The sequence below is a fragment of the Diceros bicornis genome, chromosome 13, assembly GCF_020826845.1.
Source record: "Diceros bicornis minor isolate mBicDic1 chromosome 13, mDicBic1.mat.cur, whole genome shotgun sequence".
NCBI lineage: Eukaryota > Metazoa > Chordata > Mammalia > Perissodactyla > Rhinocerotidae > Diceros > Diceros bicornis.
The window spans coordinates 16,040,717-16,060,065 of record NC_080752.1 but is presented as its reverse complement, the minus strand read 5'-3'; the positions used below and the strand labels follow the sequence as shown (position 1 = coordinate 16,060,065).

At 37.6% G+C, this 19,349-nt stretch overlaps 1 protein-coding gene across 3 annotated transcripts in view; it reads left to right on the top strand.

Annotated features, from left to right (window-relative positions):
- The window catches only part of NDC1 (NDC1 transmembrane nucleoporin), a 50,193-nt gene extending 31,632 nt beyond the window's left edge, over positions 1-18,561 (top strand). For 2 of the 3 annotated variants that reach the window (XM_058552464.1, XM_058552463.1), the window contains exons 15-18: positions 260-323; positions 1,313-1,413; positions 12,665-12,825; positions 16,046-18,561. In XM_058552464.1, coding sequence (XP_058408447.1) covers positions 260-323; positions 1,313-1,413; positions 12,665-12,825; positions 16,046-16,109 — 390 coding nt within the window. In that variant the 3' untranslated portion in view covers positions 16,110-18,561. Of the gene's footprint in view, positions 1-259; positions 324-1,312; positions 1,414-12,664; positions 12,826-16,045 lie in introns of those variants that run through there. The other variant, XM_058552465.1, reaches the window with a different exon arrangement.
- The last annotated feature ends 788 nt before the right edge of the window (positions 18,562-19,349 follow it).

The window sequence follows — 19,349 nt, the reverse complement described above, 5'->3', positions numbered from 1 at the left end:
GTGGGTTGAGCTTATGTAACTCTTATTTTAAATGAGAAACTGAGGCACATAGAGATTTAGAGACTTGGCAAGGGTCACACAGTAAGGTGGTGGCAGAATGCTTTATTGCAGTTAAGTCATATTGTATAAGAATTTCAGATTTTAATTCTTGAGAGGCAGCTGTAAATTTTTTATTATTACACTCTACATTGTTGATTAGATGAAATAATAGAGTTTTTGCCCAGGGGAGCTTACTTAAGTGTTTTTGTTGTATTTGTAGCACCCAGAGGCCTCCATTCAGGCTGTGTTTTCAGATGCCCAAATGCATATCTGGGCATTAGAAGGTAAGAAATCTCAGCGAACTGCAACTGTGTTTTTTTGTTTGTTTGTTTCATTTTTATTTATTTTTTTCCCCCAAAGCCCCAGTAGATAGTTGTATGTCATAGTTGCACATCCTTCTAGTTGCTGTACGTGGGACGCGGCCTCAGCGTGGCCGGAGAAGCGGTGCGTGGGTGCGCGCCCGGGATCCAAACCCAGGCTGCCAGCAGTGGAGCGCGCGCACTTAACTGCTAAGCCACGGGGCCGGCCCAGCAACTGTGTTTTTAATTATCAGTTAAATATTGAAGCATATCCATGAAAGGTCACTTCTGGACTTTGATCTGAATCTTTGAATTTTCAGATACATTTTTATATCTTGTTTTATATAGATCATTTTTCTTAGATGTTTAGGTGTACTTTAATTTGGGCAGAAATTTTCCTTATATATGAGTAGAGAAACTGAGCCTGGGATTCTTACATATCTTTCTCTACTTCAAAAAAACTACAATTAATAGATTGTTTTTTTATCTGTCAACTTATTTGACATATTTTAACATATTCAACTTAAGTTAAATATGAACACTTAGTTGTTAAAGAACTGTTTCTTTTCATCTTACAGATACTGCCTGCTCAATGCTTAAATGATACTTCCTCAGAGAGACCTTTCCTGGCCACCCCATGAAAAGTTTCCTCACGACTGTCACTCTGTTCCTCACCATGCTTTTGTTTTTCTTCCTAGCACTTAACATTCCCAATACAATATTATTTTTTAAAATGTGTTTTCCTTACTAGACTGTACAGCCAAGACTGTCGTCTTCCTCTTGACTGCTGCAGCAGAGCACCTTTCAGGGCCCAGTCCAGTCTTTGGCCTACTTTTCTATTGGGTTACCGCCTCTCCTTTATTTAGAAGTTCTCGATGTATTCAGGACATTAATCCTTTCTCAGATAGATGTATCGAAAATAGATTTGCCTAATTTTGATTCACTTTTCACTCTTTTCTTCTTTTCCCCCTGAGCTCTGTCTCACTTGGTGGCAGCATCGTTTACAGAAGATAGATTTGGAGTGGTCCAGACTACACTGCCGGCTATTCTTAATACTTTGTTGACGCTGCAAGAGGTAGGCGATATGTGGGTTGGTGGGGGTAGAGATCGTGTTTATTTACCACCCTCTGCCGGTTTTTCAGTTTGTTTCTCATATATCACATTTACTGAATAACAAAACATATGTTGGAAGTTAAAATAATGATACTATTCTCACTATCAGGAAATTATAATCTAAGAGAGACTATGAAGAGAAACTTTTAATTCATTTATAAATAATAATTTTATAGAAAAAGAAAAAGAAATATTAACCTGTGGGATATACCTCTGGTATTAAACAGATTATTTGGGACATTGGAATTCTGTTCAGTGGTGTAAGTTCGGGTCCTTACACGTTTGTAGCTATTGAAAATGACCTGTAGTTTAATTACCCACGCAGATAATAAGTTACCTATTGGCCAGAGGCGCAGGAAGATAGAGCCGAGGCCAGTGGATGTCTGCCACCAGACTGGGTGGTTAGTTTTAAACTAACAGATCTTTTTAGTTCTGGACTTAAAGAAAGGCAGAAAAATAAAACCTATGCTTCTTGCTTTCCAGTAAGCTGCCTTTCCTAACTTCATGTTGGGTGATATGTTTTACACCACCTTGTCATATTAGTTACATGTCTGATGAGAGAGAGAAACACTGAGTGCTAGAGGCGTTGAGAGGTGTAGGGTTGGGGTGTGCAGTGGGTTTTCTGGAAGAGGTGGTACTGAACTGGGCTTGATAACGATTGGTACATCTTTTGATCTTGGGAAGTCATTTAAGATATGAAGAGAAACACGCTTCACCATTCCTTTCTTCAAATCTCAATTCATTTTACCTTTTACCCATCAAAACCAGTGATTTTTTTTGTTTGTTTTGCATCCTCTTTTGCTCAGTTTCTTATGTATGTTACTTGAGGCATGTGTGTACACATGGATAGTTTTATTATTTGTGCCCAGCTACCTTTCTCTAAAAACATAATTTCCTAGTATTTCCCCACAACTTCTGACATTTGGCTTGTCTAACCACACAGTCGGGTAACCACCATTTGGGCGTGTCTTTCGTACTCATAGCATAGTTTGTTTTGTATCACTCTGGCTGTGTAGCCTAAAATAAAATAACAGAATAATGCTTTAAAGTCTACAGAGTGATTCATATCATTTTTTTTTTGAGCCTCGTAACTGTCCTGTGAAGTAAGTAAGGTGGAGCTGTGTTAGCCCTGTTTTATAGACGAGGGAGGCTCGGTCGCACACGGGCTTACCTCGGGTCTCACACACAGGTCTCATGGGGGCAGAGCTGGGCCTTGAACCTGATTCCAGGGCATTAGCGGTGTAGTAGACCCCAGAGAAAACTACAGATCCACATCTCTTATTCTTTCTGAACTGTCTGCCATCTCGTCCTGGGCCTTTTATTTTCACATAGGGTTCTCTTCAGAGGGAACAGTTCTACCCCTAGAACTGTGGCTTTCAAACTTTTTGGACCATGACCTGCAGTATGTTCACATTAGACTCAGAATATATGCGTGTGTGTGTATGTAACAGAAACAAAAGATTCTTAGAACAGTACCTTTTACTATGTGCAGTGCATTCTAATATTTTCCATTCCATTTCATTTAAAAAAATGCTGGTTGAAACTGAATTGATTTACAAGGCTCACACTACCTCATACTAGAGCTATTCTGCACCCAAATTACTTTGTTCTCACACCATCAGAATTTCTAATTCTTCTTCGTGGTTGGTTATGGGTAGATATGACAAGGAAAGCAATCTGTTTATTTCATTATTTATAGTCCTTCATACCTTTGGTTAGGAAGGTAAGAATTACAGGTGTGTCAAAAGGTCAGGCCTTGTTTACTTTGAAACAGGAGCTGGAATGGAGAACATTTGAGGGGCAGAGTAGAAACAGGCAAAGAGGCATATTTGACAGTTGGGAAGTGTAAAAGGATCAAAGAACAGGACCAGTCACCTTGTCCTTAGTTTCTGAGTGTAAAGACTCCTTGTGTGAGGCTTGTGACATCTGTTCTCCCCTAGTCCACATCACAGTCAGCCTTTTGGTCATCCTCTGCAGTCATCAGATTTTGCAAACTACCTTGCTGGTTGTTCCTTTTCCGCCCCACGTGCTGAGATTGACTGTAGTGAGTGATTCAGTGTCCGTGTGGATATCTGTCTCCCTTGGCTGCACAGCTCTCTGACATCCTCCTCTTCACTACTCTTTTATGTACTCTTAAGTTTCAGCCCACGACTACCCCCTTGGCCTCCTTCGCTCCTGAATTCTCCACCTCCAAAGCTTAAAACACCAGGATGCTATCCTCTAAGCCAGAGTCCTTAAATGCAGTCCCTTTGGCAGTCTGATGAAGCCCATGGACTTTTTCTCAGAATAACATTCTTCAGTGAATATAATAAAGTACTTAGGATTAGAAAGGAAATCAATTATATTGGAATGTAATTACGAAAGTGTTAAGTTTGTGTTATAGTAACGTGTGCTTTTTAATTAAAGCGTTAAATAACAAGATCTATGAGTGAGTCTAACAACTGTCATCATTTTGGAGTAGTGATAAGATGAATGGTATTTCAAGATACTGCAATAGTAAGTAATATGAAGATTTGGTGATTTCTGTTATTCGTAATTGAAAGAAATGCTAAATTTTCATTAGAGCTTACTGAAGATAAACATCTGATTTTTATCCCAAAGTTCATGCCCCGTGAATGTGACCCCTAGGCCTTTGGGCCCATGGAAGAGCGCTTGCTCCAGGCACAGCCCTCTCGTGCCCTTCGTTCTTCTGCACACTTTCTTTGTCTTTACCAATATTTTCACTTCCTTTGTCTTTTAACTCCCTCCTGGCTACATATATGTCTTTCCCTATCCAGCTTAGACCTTATGATCTGTCACTTCAGCCATTTTATTACTAATTCCTTCAGCAATTTGGCCCTGTGTTTTTAATTGCACCCATTCGGCAAAACCTTAAGGGATCAATCCTGTATCCACCACCCATCCATTCTCTTTTGCCCGTTGCTCCTGCTTCTGCCTTACTTGGCATTCCTCACCTGAGTTATTACTATGGTCTCTTGCCCATACAAGCTCCTAACAGAGATCCTTCATTCTGACTCCAGCTATTATCCTGTCCTTCCCGTGAGCCCTCTGCTCTAATAATCACCATGGACTATGCAGTTTCCCCCCCAAATATATTTTATTTTCTTAACCTAACTCTATGCATGATGCCTTTTCTTTCCTTCTTTGCCTAGAACACATTTTTCTCCTTTTGTCTGACTGTGCCCTATGACCCCCATCTCAAAACTTTATTACACTGCATTTTAATTGTCTGTTTACCTTTATTGTCTCTATTAGTCAGAGTAGAGGCAGGGACCTTGTCTCGTGTTTGTATTCCTAGCATCTGTCATGGTACCTGGCAAATGACAGGCACTTTTTAAATGCTTGTTGGGTGGCTGTTGCATAGCTCCATGGTTGGTTCAGTGGGTGAAGCCTTCTGTTCTGGGGCCTGAATTTTGTGACAGTTCTGATGCAATGGGTTAACTATAATGGTCCCAAGCCCTTTAATTTTGAGAGGCAAGGAAGTGATGTGACTCATGAGCCCTGTTATGTTTTTGGTTTTATGTTCTTTCATCTAGAAGGGATACTTGCTTTTAGTAAAAAGAGTAAGTTCTAAGTATCTCTGTAATTTAAGGCAAGTTGTACAATACAGGCTTCCGGATGTTACTAAGGAACAGTTGTATGGAACTATTCTGTTCTTTTGTTTTACTTTTCGTTATCAATAACATCAGCCATTTCATTGTGAATCATTAAAGGCAAAATGTGAAAGGAAAGGGGAAGCTTTCACTCTTCAAACTATTCAGAGGGCAGGGAGTGGAGGGATGGATATGCTAGAGCAGTTGTTCTACCAGTGGGCCAAGCCGTCCTGGGAGATCACTAGTATTTACAAGGGGTTCGTGAATCCAGACATACATGCTGTCATCTGAATAACTGATGTGTGTCTAAGATATTTGCAGCTATTTTTCAGAGGTTTCTACATGTTGTTTTGGTTAATTAAAAAACAAATTCATTTGAAAGCATTATCAAGTGTATCATAGTTACTTATTTCCTCCATTAGTGGAGAGAGAACAACTATCCTGTGGAATTCCACAATGTCTATTTTTTTGTCCTTGAAAAGTGTCCTTATATGCAAAAGCTTGGGGACCAAAATGGTAAAGTATATTTTTAATTAAAAAAATTTTTTTAATTGTGGTAAAATATACATAACATAAAATTTACCATTTTAACTATTTTTTAGTGTATAGTTCTTGTCATTAAGTATATTTACATTGTGCAACCATCACCATCATCTAGCTCTAGAACTATTTCAAGAGTATGTTTCAAATTCTTCAAAATGCCTTCTTTTCAGAAAGCCTTGATTAGGAGATCAGTTGTATTATATTTTTTGCCTCATCATCTGAAGGTCAAATTTGCATATACTTGGAATGTTGAAGTTCGCCTTTATGCCATTTACAGATCCGTTCATCCAGTAAATATTTAATTATTGAACTTAGCATGTGCTAAGATACAGAATGGAAAGACAGACATGTTTCGCCCTCCAGGAGCTTACAGACTATAAAACAGATAATCATACAAATAATTAACTACATTTGTAATAAGCACCACAATTTACAGAAATGCAGGATGATCAGAGAACATAAAACATGTGAATCTAAGCTAGCCTTGTGAACGAGAGTAGAAAGGAAAGGTGTGAAGTCATTAAAGGCTTCCCTGAGGAGGTGATATAAAAGTTAGAAGGGAAAAGGAAAAGAATATTATTTATTTTTTTTTTTTGGTGAGGAAGACCAGCCCTGAGCTAACATCCGATGCCAGTCCTCCTCTTTTTTTGCTGAGGAAGACTGGCCCTGGGCTAACATCCGTCCCCATCTTCCCCTACTTTATATGGGACGCCGCCACAGCATGGCTTAACAAGCGGTGCGTTGGTGCGCGCCCGGGATCCAAACTGGCGAACCCCGGGCCGCCGCAGCGGATTGCGCACACTTAACTACTTGCGCCACGGGGCCAGCCCCAGGAAAGGAATATTCTTGAGGGCCAGAGCTATGGGAGTTTGAAGGCCCAGAGACCCTTGACCAATATTCTTCTACCAGTCACAGTCCACTTTTTGTTTCTCTAGAATCCTATGCTAATCTAAGTACTCCAAAAGAAATGCTGCTTTAATCTTTGTAACAACCCTATAGGATTACAATAAGGCTTATTTTGCATGATTGAATCTCTCTCAGAAAGACTATATCTATTGGTATGACTTATTCAAGATCATGCCCAGTAAATGGTCGAGTCAGATTTGAAGACCCAGCTTTCAGACCCCAAGTCCTTTGCTGTCCACCCCATCAGATTATCTCTGTGAGGGCTTGGCAGGGGTATGCATTTCTTAACCTCGTTTCTTAAGATAGAATGGCAGTGTGTCAGAGCGGCCAAAGTGTGAGATCTAGGGTCAGATCTGCCTAAATCCCAGCTCCTACTGCTGCTTAGCTGTGCGACCTTGGAAAAGATGTTTACGATGTTTCATTGACTCTAAGATGCCATTAATTAGAAGATACATCTCCATTTCAGAAATTATAAAATGTTGGGGGGAAGTGCATTGTATAACCAATAAACATGGTAGTCTCTAACTTCAATTTCTGTATCTGGAAAATGGGGATGATGATAACAATACTTAGCTCATAGGGTTATGAAAAATGAATGAAATCATCTTTGTGAAGCACTCAGGGTGCCTGGCCCATACTAAGTGCCCCACGAATGTTAGCTCTTATTACTTTGTTGTCATTGTTACTGTGTGGAATGACAGAATTCTTATACTGTACAGGAGAAAATATCCTTCAACATTAAAGAAAAAGTATTGCTGTCAGTACTATAAGCAAGCACTCCAGCAGACACAGTGTCAGACAGATGCCCACTTCAAATCCAGGCTCCACTGCATTCTGAGTGACTGAGGGTAATTTATTTAACTTTTCTGATATCAGTGTCTTCATCTGTAGCATGGAAATAGTACCTTGCAGGGTTATTCTGCGGGTTAGAGGCAATATCTCTAAAGAGTCTAGAATGGTGCCTGGCAAGTGTTAGGTATGCAATAAATGGCAGGTACTTGATTATAAAAACATCTAAACAAAAAGAAGCAAGTGGTTATCATGTGTGGCTTTGTTAGCAAATTATTTGATTAAGTGAGGTGAATATATAAAGCAGTTAACTCAGTTACTGGCACACAATAACTGCAGCAATAAATTTAACTGTCATCATTTATTATTATTCTATAGCAGTGGTTCTCAACCAGGGGCAATTTTGTGTTTCTCAGGAGATGTTCGGCAATGTCTGGAGATGTTTTGATTGTCACAACTAGGGGAGTGCTACTGGCATCTATTGTGTAGAGCCCAGGGATGCGGCTAAACAAGATGCACAGGACAGCGCCCACAACAGAGAGTTATCCAGTCCAAAATGTTGGTGGTCCTGAAGTTGAGGAACTCTGCTCTGTGGTCATGAATTCCAGTAACAAAGTCTGCTCTTATCCTTAGCTTTTGTTTGGGATTCTGGCTTCAGTGGAGTAAACCTTTGTTTTAACTAGGTTATGAGTAGGATCCTTGACACCAGGGACTTCCAGGGCTCGGCACAGTGGACATTTGTTAATAACACTGACGGATAAATATTCAGGGGAGAGCAGCTGAGGTTTTCTCTTTATTTGGCTTTTGTGCATATACTACTGCATCTAAATATAAATGGGCAAAAAGTGCCTGTTTTCGTAATACAGCCCCTCTTTAGGCTTCTATTAGGGCCAAAGTAAGGCCTTCATAGAACTTTTTATTTTTTCTCAAGAGTGTATATTGTTCAGTGATGTATTGTACTCACCGCTTACTCTTTTCATTGTTTGGGATAATTCTTAAGTAGATATTTGAGATCCCAGTTGTGTGATCTGAGTGTTCAGGGCAGGGACTGTTTGTAGTACATATGAATGCTCAATAGATAACTTTTTTAATCTCATGGCTGGTTAAGTGCTTCAGTTCTTCTAACCATGGGGCACATCATTAAATATTATGAACCAGTGTTTCCTAGATTTAAGTTATTCATATGCTGCCTTCATAGTTCTTGCCATAACTGCTTTTTACCACATACTGTTGTCATAATTTTAGTCATATCTGTATACCACCTGAACTATTATTTATTTACCATTTTAAGTCATTCATTTTTAACTTAAATTTATTTAAAAGGAAACTTTGATATCACTATTGTAAAAGGAAAACTAGTTTGGCTTGCTACAAATAGAATACGGGTCTACAGTCCCTTATCTCAAACCCTAGGATATATTTCAAAATTCAGATTTTTTGGATTTTAAAAATAGCACATAGTATACATATACCTTAATTACATAAAACTCCTATTGGTATCTGAGGTAGAATCCCCTTAATGAGATACATTAGTACTTTTCTCCAGTGAAATGTCTGAATATTCGTGTTTAGTGAGATACCCTATGTCTGCTCAGGTCAGGTTTTACTCCAGATGAGGTCAGGTCAGGTCAGCTTTTGCCACCAACCGAGTTACAAAAGTTTCTGGTTTCAGGGCTTTTTGGATTTCAGTATTGAGGATGAGACAATTAAAGTGGGAAAAGACAATAGTTTTAAGCTCGAGCTAGATACCGTTGGTGCTGGAGTCCCTGAACCTGAAGCAGGCTCATCCTTGGTTATAAAAGGAGATTGGTGAGGAGTAAAGATGTGTTAGGACACATTCGCTACACAGAGACTGTCCTCTCTGATTTGACCCTTCTACCATTCCAGTCTGGTGGACCTAAGTTATTTTTTGCATTTCTTTTTTGAGTTCCAACTGTTTGTAAGGATTGATATTTTATGACTTTTATTCTTTCTCAGAGGCCTTTCGAAGAGCAAAGAGAAAACAATTCAACAAAATTCATTCTTTTGCAATTACCCTTTGAACCCTTTTAAAACCTAAGATGTATTATGAAATCTTAGCTATTTTACATTTCCATTATCTTGAAACAATTCGCTATTTGGTCATCCTAGGAATTATTTCATCATTACTCATCAGTTATTCCTAATTGTGGTAAAAAGACCAAGAAGAAAACAGAAAAATGATGAAACCATGGACTATTGCATCAGTTTTCAAGAAAAGATATATAAGTAGTCTGGACACACATCATTATAGTCTTTTTTTCCAGCTTTCATTGAATATAGTTGCTAATTCAGAATTTTAAAATTTTCCGCCAACAATGGTAAAGGGAAGAAAATTGCCAATATGTTAAATAATCATTTAGATAAATTAGAAGATGAATGCACAGAGACAGCACTCTAGACCAGCTCTGTCCAATAGAAATATGATGCAATCTACGTATGTGATTTTACGTTTTCTAGTAATTACATTTAAAAAATATAGGTGAGGTTAATTTTAACAATATTTTATTTAACTCAGTATATCTAAAATATCATTTTATCATGTAATCAATATAAAATTATTAATGAGATATTTTATATTCTTTTTTCATACTAAGTCTTCAAAATCTGCTGTGTATTTTTCACTTACAACATATCTCAATTCAGACCTGCCACATTTCAAGTGCTCGATAGCTACGTGTGTCTTAGTGGTTACCACGTTGGACAGCACAGCTCTAGACTTGAATGAGGATGGTGAAATTGATCATATAAGAAGAATTTCAGACTATGACTCTTCAGATGATAATAATCTAGATATATTTTCTCAAACTCAAGAATTGATGACAAAGCAGTATATATTTAAGGAGAAAAAGGAAATGTATGTGATATCCTCATCTAGTAAGCCATTCAGCAGGAAGGACTTCATGCCACAATATTTTATAAGAGCTTGAATCATCCCATTTTGCTACAAGTACACGTGACAGTGTTCCTTCATCTTCTATGATGTTTGTGCACAATAAGTAGGTGAATGCTGAAGGTATACAAAGATGTATACAAAGGTGATTGGAAGGAAATAGATGATGTTGAAATGAAAAAATGATAATTTGAATTTGTCTTTATAAACCTAAGAATGAAAATGTTTTGCAATTATGGCACCAAGAAAATGGCTGAACTCTCTTCAACAAAGTTATGAGCTGTCAAAAGTTTTAAAAAATACTGTATTTTGATGGTGCAAATGCAAGAAAAAAAAACAGAAGTAATGATAAGCTAGAACCTATTGGAGATATTTCAGTTTGAAATCATTATTACAAGATGGATATGTTCCAGGTTTGTGCATGATAGCTGATGAGCAGCTAGTTGCATTCAAAAGACATTGCCCATTTCAGATGTGTATGTCTTCAAAACCTGGAAAATATGTTTATATTCTTATTTAAATTTCTATAAAGTTATTTTACATTATCCTGTCATTCTTCTGTAAATTTTTTGTAAAATGACTTTAAACTATAAAAAGTGTCCATTGGACCCAGATGGTAAATCATGGTGATGACTGTTTTTTCTGGTATACTGAGGGTTAGTCAGAAAGTTTGCAAGAAAGTTGACAAGGAAGTAACTTTTCCATTATGATTCAGTGTTATTTAATGTTGCTTAAGTATGTCACTGAATTCATCTCAAGTATTCCCAGTCTTGGGAAACGCTCTTATAAGCTTCTATTGAAAGAACAAACAGTTGGACTTGAAGTTACTATGGCAGACTGAACACACGCATCAAATCCTGTTCCTTCCCCCAAACTCTGCTATCCTACAGCAAAAGGACTTTCAAAAAGACATAAATCCATAAACAGGAGAAGAGACAACAGCAACAAAGTTGTCAACGCTGGAGAGCAGATGGTAAAGATAACCTCCATAGCACATCTGGGAGGCAAATTGAAGTTGGTAGTGGGACAAGCACCAAATACTTCCGGAACCAAGGGGGAAGGGACAGGTACCAAAATAAGGAGGTTTGGGTGAGAGCTGTTTGAAAACCAGTTAGATCCCAAATTCTCTGCAGCACGTGCTCCTCCCTCGCTCCAGCAGAAGTTGAGGTTTATCCTCTAGCGAGGGTAGAACACCGGGTCTCTGGACTGAGGGAGTCCAGACACAGCTGTGGGTACTACACTAAAAGCAGGGGGGTGTGCTAGATAGCTCTGTTCCCCACTTGGCTCCCTGAGCACTGGGGACCAGGTCCTCCACACGGTACTAGAAGACTCTTCTCTGGGAACTCTGACCAATCCAAGAAGAAAGACCTGAAGTTACTGAGTTGGGCACTCACCCCAAAAGAGTCCACGCAGATGACATGTTGTGAAGCCTGTTGTCGGTAATCTCCAGGCTTGTACTCAGAGCTTTTGGTCAGCAGTTTAGGAGGTCCCCTCTCAGTCATGAGCCAAGGCTTACTAGATTTCTGAGGAAACTCTCTAATGCAGAAGATAGAGACCAAAAGAAGTGAAGAGGGAAAAAGTGTCTTGGAAGAAACTATAACAAACAAAAAACCAAAAACAAAACAGAAAGTCAACAAAATCCTCAGCAATAAGACAGGATATTGCATCCTTGAAACAAAAATAGGATGCTAAAATAAAAAGGATCACTCAGCTGACATAAAAGAGCTCTTGAAATTGAAAACGTGATGACAAATCATTTTAACTAGTGTTGTTTTTAGTGCTTTTGGTGGTTATATCCGTAACTATAAATAATAGATTTATACTATTATTTCTTGTCACTTTAGACATTATCTTGCTGTAGTAGATTAACGTAACTTCTCTTTCTTCACTTCTCCTTCTCTTAATGTAGTTATATCATTTAAAAAATATTATTTACCTTTGGCCTTTAAAAGATATACTTATATCTCTATTTCTTATTCTATCAGCTATAAATAAAATCAGTTTCACTTGTGAATTCTCTCTCTCCCCACCTATTCTTGCTCATGGATGCTTTATCATCTAGAATTGAAAAGGAAGAAAAGCTAGTTTAGTAAATAACTTTATTTATGTAAAGTATGAAATTTTGGTCCTTTTTTTTTGGATGAGATTTATAATAAAGGTACTCTTACCTGTCATACATCATAAGAAGAGTAGGTATCTGTGTTTCACTTCCCAGCTTTGCATTTTCAAGGCTGTCACAGTGTAGCTCTCTTGTAGAGGACAGGTCTGGATGTTTCCCTGGTAACTGCTGCAGGGGCTGAGCCTCTATTGCATTGTTTTTCAAACCATTTTGACTGTGATTCAAAATATTTTATAGTTTGTGTATGTGTGTATTTCTCTATCTTTCTGAAATAAAATCTCCTTAATCTCTTGGACTAAGTTGGCTTTCTTGATAGTCTGAACTAATGTGTTTTCTTTCTTTCTTGATCTAGGCAGTTGACAAGTACTTCAAGCTTCCTCATGCTTCCAGTAAACCACCTCGGATCTCAGGAAGCCTTGTGGACACCTCTTACAAAACATTAAGATTTGCATTTAGAGCATCACTAAAAACTGCCATCTATCGAATAACTACTACATTTGGTGAACATCTGAAGTAAGTTCACCTGTTTGGATCCATAATAATATTCCACTTTCAGGAGTTCCCTTGAGAAGTAGGTGTGAGAATTATGAAGTCGCACATGTTGCAAGTATTCTTTTGGGGCCTTCATGATTCCTATTGGAAATTAACAGCTTGGATTTAGACTTAATATTTATATTTTAAAATTTAGCCTATCAAATAAGGCTTGGGGCCTTCTTTTAAGTGGACAAAAAAGAGGATAGAAAGTTATAAATGCAGCAGATATAATTATATATATGTATGTTTTTAATTACTGAAACATCGTTAATAGAGAAAAAAGGCGAAAAATCAAGTACCTTTCCAGAAAAGCGCATTAAAAATAATTCTATTATTACATTTTGGTCAGCAAACTAAGACTGAGGGTGAGCAGAGTATTCCATAAATGAGTCCTTGGAGCTTTGTGAATTATGCTGGAAAAATAATGACACATCACAACACCTTCAGAAACGGAACCAGAAAGAAAACCACAAATGCCAAACTTGTTTATATTTGGTTTCATTGATGTTCACTGCTTTCTTGTGAAATAATCTAGCTGGGCAGGATAAGGGATATTAGTTTATTAACTAAACTATGTTTATCGTAATTATAAATATGTTAATTAATTATAGTATAATTATGTTTGTTATAATTATAAATGAACTTTAGAAGACACGCGACATTGCTCTGCTTTTTCTGTATGCAATCAATAAATAGTTTAGAACTTTCTTATCCCACCTGCTTTTAGAAACAGGTAGTGTTTTATTTCCATAACACTAGGCAGCAGCAGTAGCAATTTTTTGGGAACACTTTGGTTCTCTGTGGGAATACAAAAGAGCTATAGATAATCCTCTATCCTTAAGAGATTTTATTCACTTGTTTAGAAACAAACAGAAAAAATCTATTTATTGAGTGCCTTCTGGATCTCTGCTCTCCAGTATGATACCCACATGTGGCTATTTAAATTTAAATTAATTAAAGTTAAATAAAATAAAAAATGCAGTTTGTCAGTCACACTGGCCATATTTTAAGTCCTCAATAATTACATATGGCTAGTAGCTACTGGCCTGGACAGCTTAGGTATAAAGCATTTCCATCGTTTCAGAAAGTTCTATTGGACAGTGTTATTCTAGATGATGCACTTAGCACTTTTTATGTTTTTTTCATTTACTCTTCTCAAAGAGCCTGTGAGGTGTAGAGATTATCATAATTATACAGATATGGAAACTGAGGTTCAAAGAGGTTGAGAACTTGCCTAATAGCACAATCTAGAGAATGCTAGAACATGAACCTGAAATCAGGTCTATCTTGCTCTTAAAATGCCACCTTCTTTCCCTGTACAACACTAGACTGCCTCTAAATGTAAATTGCCATGTAGGATACTCTCAGAAAACACTTGATGAATTTAGAGAATGAAATAGATATGATGCATATTGGTGATAGAGCAAAAACAGGGAGAAACGTGGAAAACAGAGCTTTCTTAGATAAGAAAGGGAGGTAGATGACCAATAAAAAAATATGAGAATGAAACTCTGCCTTAGTTTCTTTTCTCCGAGAAGAGCTATATTTTATATATGCACTAAAATTGATGAGGTCAATAGAGACTATTTTGTACAAATATAGGACGGATTGGTATGGTAGAAAAAATATTAGATTTGGAGTTAAAACATTTGAATTTATGTCTGGTTACATCATTGACTGTCTGTGGTTGTGGGCAAGTTACCTAATGATTTAAGTAACTTTCCCAAGGCTATGCAGGTAGTAAGTTGCAGAACCGGAATTCAGACTCAAATCTGTCTGACCCTAGAGTTCTATCTACAGTGTCTATACTCTTAACCAGTAAACTGTTGTCTCCCCTAACCTCTGAACCTTTCTGATACTGTTTACCCTCCTGTGAAAAGGAGATGTTATCCCTCCCGCTTTGTTCCATTTGCTGTTAATAGAGGTAAAGTGGGATCAAACATATGTAAAGCCCACCCTGTGCATTATATATTGTTGTGACAACAGCTGTTATTACTGTATAATACCTCATTTATTCATTACCCAAAGTTCCGCCTTTGAGAACCAGACATAAACAAAGTAAACTCTTGAGGCGTGAAAATTAACACAGGTCAGTTACTCATTGGAGATACTTGTTCAGCACCTGTTTACTCTTAATTTAGGCAAATTTGATTTACTGGTTTTCCGGCCTGTAACATTAAACTTTGAGGGGAAGAGACTACTGTTAGAGTCAGGAGTACTAACAATAGTAAGGCATAGTTCACTGCCTGCCAGCAGAGGAAGAGTCATGAGAAGAGCTGCAGACTTGGTGTTTGCGCGAGTCCAGAGCCATTTAGAGACGACAGCCTCACTGGCACCTAGAGGGAATCTGCACAGTCAGATACTTGAAGTGGTTCAAGTAGAGGCAGCTACATGGTTTAAGAAAGCAGAGATGTGTACGTGTAAGGCATTGTAGGATGATTTGCTGCAAAATTATTATAATAAGACTGTTTTGGCACTTTTAGAAGTGGTGACCTTCAGTAACCTGGCATTGTGTCATTCAGTAACAGCATATCACTATTCAACAACTAGAAAACCAGAATCTTTCATTGTGTTCAATTTTTGCCCAAAAGTTTAAAAGGAAGTCTTATACTAGTTTCAGTATATATTTGCTCTAATTTTGTCAAGGTAATGTGTTTTTGAGGGGGGCGACGGTGGGGAGAGAACTCAGTTTCCCCATCCAAGACATAACTTATGTTCAAAGGGAAAATAAATCTAAACCACCAAGCTGTTACCTTTGAAAACGATTAGTGGAGTCTATTGTGTTTTAACCAAACATTTTAGTTTAAAGGATTTTATATTAAAGGCAATTCAAATACTCTACAACTCAAAGATAATGTTGGAATCTGGTTTAAATAAAATAATAAAATCCAGAAAACCTACAGCAAGGCTTGGAACTCTGCACAGCAGGTTCTATAGCAGCAGGTTAGAATCGATGCCTTCCATTGTCCGTCTTAATTTGCTTTGGTCTTTAGAAGGTAGAAGTATGCCATTACTGGATGCAAGCCCTCCTCCTCATTAGATTAAGGAGGGTTTTCATCCAGCTTTTTCAGAAGTACTAAATAAGTGAAGATTTCTAATCATTTTTAATTGTTTTGAAAAATATTGACTCTGCTCTGTGGTTCACTTAATATGCTTAATGTAAAATAAAGCTTATGCTTTGAATTTATGTTTCATTTAGTGCTGTGCAAGCATCTGCAGAACATCAGAAAAGACTTCAACAGTTCTTGGAGTTCAAAGAATAGTTAAGTAACATAAACTGTGTTCATTACACTGCTGATACAACTACAGATGGGACAGTAAATGTTCAGCATTCTTGGATCAGAAGAAAATGGACTAATTAGATGCTTCCTTTGTCGTGGTGGTTGCTTTGAAAACTATACTTTAATGGGAGAAATCATGGAAAGAAATTCTCAACAGAATAACTGAAAAAACTGCCTTTTCTGTACCAATTGCTTTTTGTTTGTGTGGTATAATAAAATCTTTATTCAATTTTGCAGAAGCATCTATGGCAGTAGACATGTCTCTAGCTTATATAGCTTAATAATAATAACTAGAAAATTTTTAGAATTTTGAGAGGAGTAGAGTCAGTTCAGAAGATAAAACATGTTGACTTGATCCAGTCTTCCTTCCTAATCATTCTGAGAGTTTAGCTCTCTGGAAACTCGAAATACATAAACTTTTTAGGAATGGTTTCTGTTTACTAAAGGATAAAAATGTTAACAGTGGAGAAAAATTCACAGAAAAAATATTGTCTAAAGGACATGCTTTGTTAATCTGTTAGGTGGTCTTTTTGTTTCCAGGGACAAATTAAATTTGCATGATTGTCCAAAAAAGGTCTCAATTTACAGAATGCTAACTCTATATAAAAGAATGTGGAAAACTTCAGTTCTTCAGTTACAAGATTAAACACGCACATTTGGTTTTTGAAAGACAATTGACTGACATCTGTGAATTTATTTTGCATCATGCTAGTAAACAGTAAGTGTATGGGTATTTCCCCAACTAGTTTTGCTTCCTTTTTCTGGAATAAAACGTTAAGTGATTACAGAGTTTTTCAAGTGACAGAAAAAGTTTTGCAAGAAAAACCAGGAAACTTTCCCTTTTCCCCCACTCTTCATATTCATTAGATCAGATTATTTTGTGAAGCTTGTTGGCCTCACAGTGAGAGCAGCTTTTGCTGTGTTAACTGGCTAATTAAAATATATTAGGAAACTCTTTACAGCCAGACACAACTTAATCATCATGTAGCAAGTGAAACCAAAGCGTCAGAGGGATTACTGTACTTGGAAGTATGTTGTATGTCCCCAAAGTGAGCGAGGTAATTTTATAATTTATTAGATCAGCTTCTTGGGAGATGAAAGATTGTCAGTCCTGCTGGTAGATATTCACTGGACTAGCTTTGGACTGAAATGCTCCCTTGTAATTATTTTCCTATTATCTTTTCCCTCTAGTGTCCCAAAATTTTTTCTTTAAAGTCAGCAGAGTATTGTATATGAATCTTTAATGTGGTATATATGTCTACCATTTGTCTGATTACTTGATGTATTATGTCTTTATTCCCTTTATTTGTTGCCGCTTCAACCAGCACATGCCAAATTATAAATGAATCCTGCTGGCCTTTCAAGTGTCGTTATGAGACAGTTCCCCAATTGTCCAGTGTTTGGAGTATTTAGGCTGTTGCCATTGCTTTTGTGTGTGTGTCTGAAGTGGAGTGGGTCTCTTTTTGGAATGTGAAAGTTGAATTTCGAATGTGGTTACTTACATATGACTGAAAAATTATGGCTAGGTTGACTGAGAACTGTTGAGTTCCATGTTTTAAAGCCATTGAGCTTTTTATATTCCATTCTCTGTGCTGCCCCTGGCTGAGGCATTTTGGGAGAAAAGGATTCTTAACCTGCTTCCATTAAAGAAGAATTGTGATATTTAACCATTGGATTCCCAAGAGTGATGATGAGATGATTCCTTTAAACTTTGATTTACTTGGATAAAATGTCTGGCTGGGTTTAGGTTTTTGCCATTTCCCATATACTTTGGGGAAAGGTATATTTGATGAACAATGTGAAAATTTCTGGGGTGTTCTTTCTCTCAAGAGAATGTGCTGTGTACAAAATACGGGTCACATAATGTCTGCCTGGTGGAGCTGTGGAAACTGCCTCCCCAAATCTGGATTGTATGTGTTTAGTATATAAGGGAGTCGGTTCCTTTTCCCCACTGGGTGTTGATAACCTACACGGTTATGGGGCAGGGTGTGGCTCAATCACCTCTTCTTAAAGAGAGCTCCTTCTCCTTTGTACAAGGAGGAGGGTCTTAGGAAGGCCAAGAGAAGAGAAGCATTTCCTTGATGAAGTCACATCCTGCCTGTGAGCTCACTGATGCTCTCAAAATTAGAGAGTGTTCTTAAAAGCTTTTCTCTGTGAGTACAAAGCGTTATTCTGTCAGCTCTTGTAATGTTTGCATGACCCTTATGGAAGGTATAAACCACATAACTTCTTTCCTGGAGAACTGGGAAACTGTCCTAGAATAAACCTTGTACAGTCGAGTGGACATGGATAAGCAACTGTTACTTCGCTGGATTTGTTCCTTGGTAATTGTTTTATGTGTCTTCCTGTACATATGGTAATCCATTTATATACTTTTGTATATCACTGTACTGAATTGAGTAGAAAAATAAATCGACAGTTTTTAAAAATGGGACTATTAATTGAAATATGTGTATCTTTGAAGTCAATTATTTAATTTCTAGTGTGTGTGTTTCCTTGGCCATTTCAATTCAGTCTTAGAGTTATTTATAACACCTGAAAAGGTTTAACTTCTTGAGAAATCAGCTTTTAGCCCTTAGCTGCACTAATCTGGCGGGTGACAGGTGTTTAGTGGTAACTCTGAGGAACCTGAATTCTGAAAGTCTCTTTCTTCGTTGTCTTGGCTGCCTTTCTTCCAAAACTAAACAAAGGATGCAGGTGCTGAAAGCCATCTCCTAATAGAGGTTTCTTTTCTTGCCAGAATAGTGTTTCTAAATGGATCATATTCCCCCAGGCTAACAGTTATGTCTGTCAGCTTTACTTAAATTAGTCTGAACTTCACCTCAAGGTAGCTGAGGTACTGTACTAAGGCCCTCAACTCTCTCTTTTGCTCTGCCAACCCATAGTTGTCTTTCTTTAAAACCAAATAGCTTAAAACAAAGATGGCTTTAATTCATCAGTTAACAATCCAGCTGTTTTTAGCAACCTGCTGACCACTTTTTTTTAAATAAGCAAAATCGTTATTTTGAGGGGTAAGAAGGGGGATAGCTAAGCACATACCCCCTATAGTTCTCAGTCATGGTCCTAAGCAGCCTTGGCAGTGGCTGTAGTGATGTGCAGATTGATGCGGAGCTTGCTAATCATTGAAAGACATGCACTGTGTGTCTATTATGGCCTGACTATTAGAAACAAATTTAACTGTGAACAAGACAGCCCTTGCCCTTCAAGGAGTTTATAGTCCAG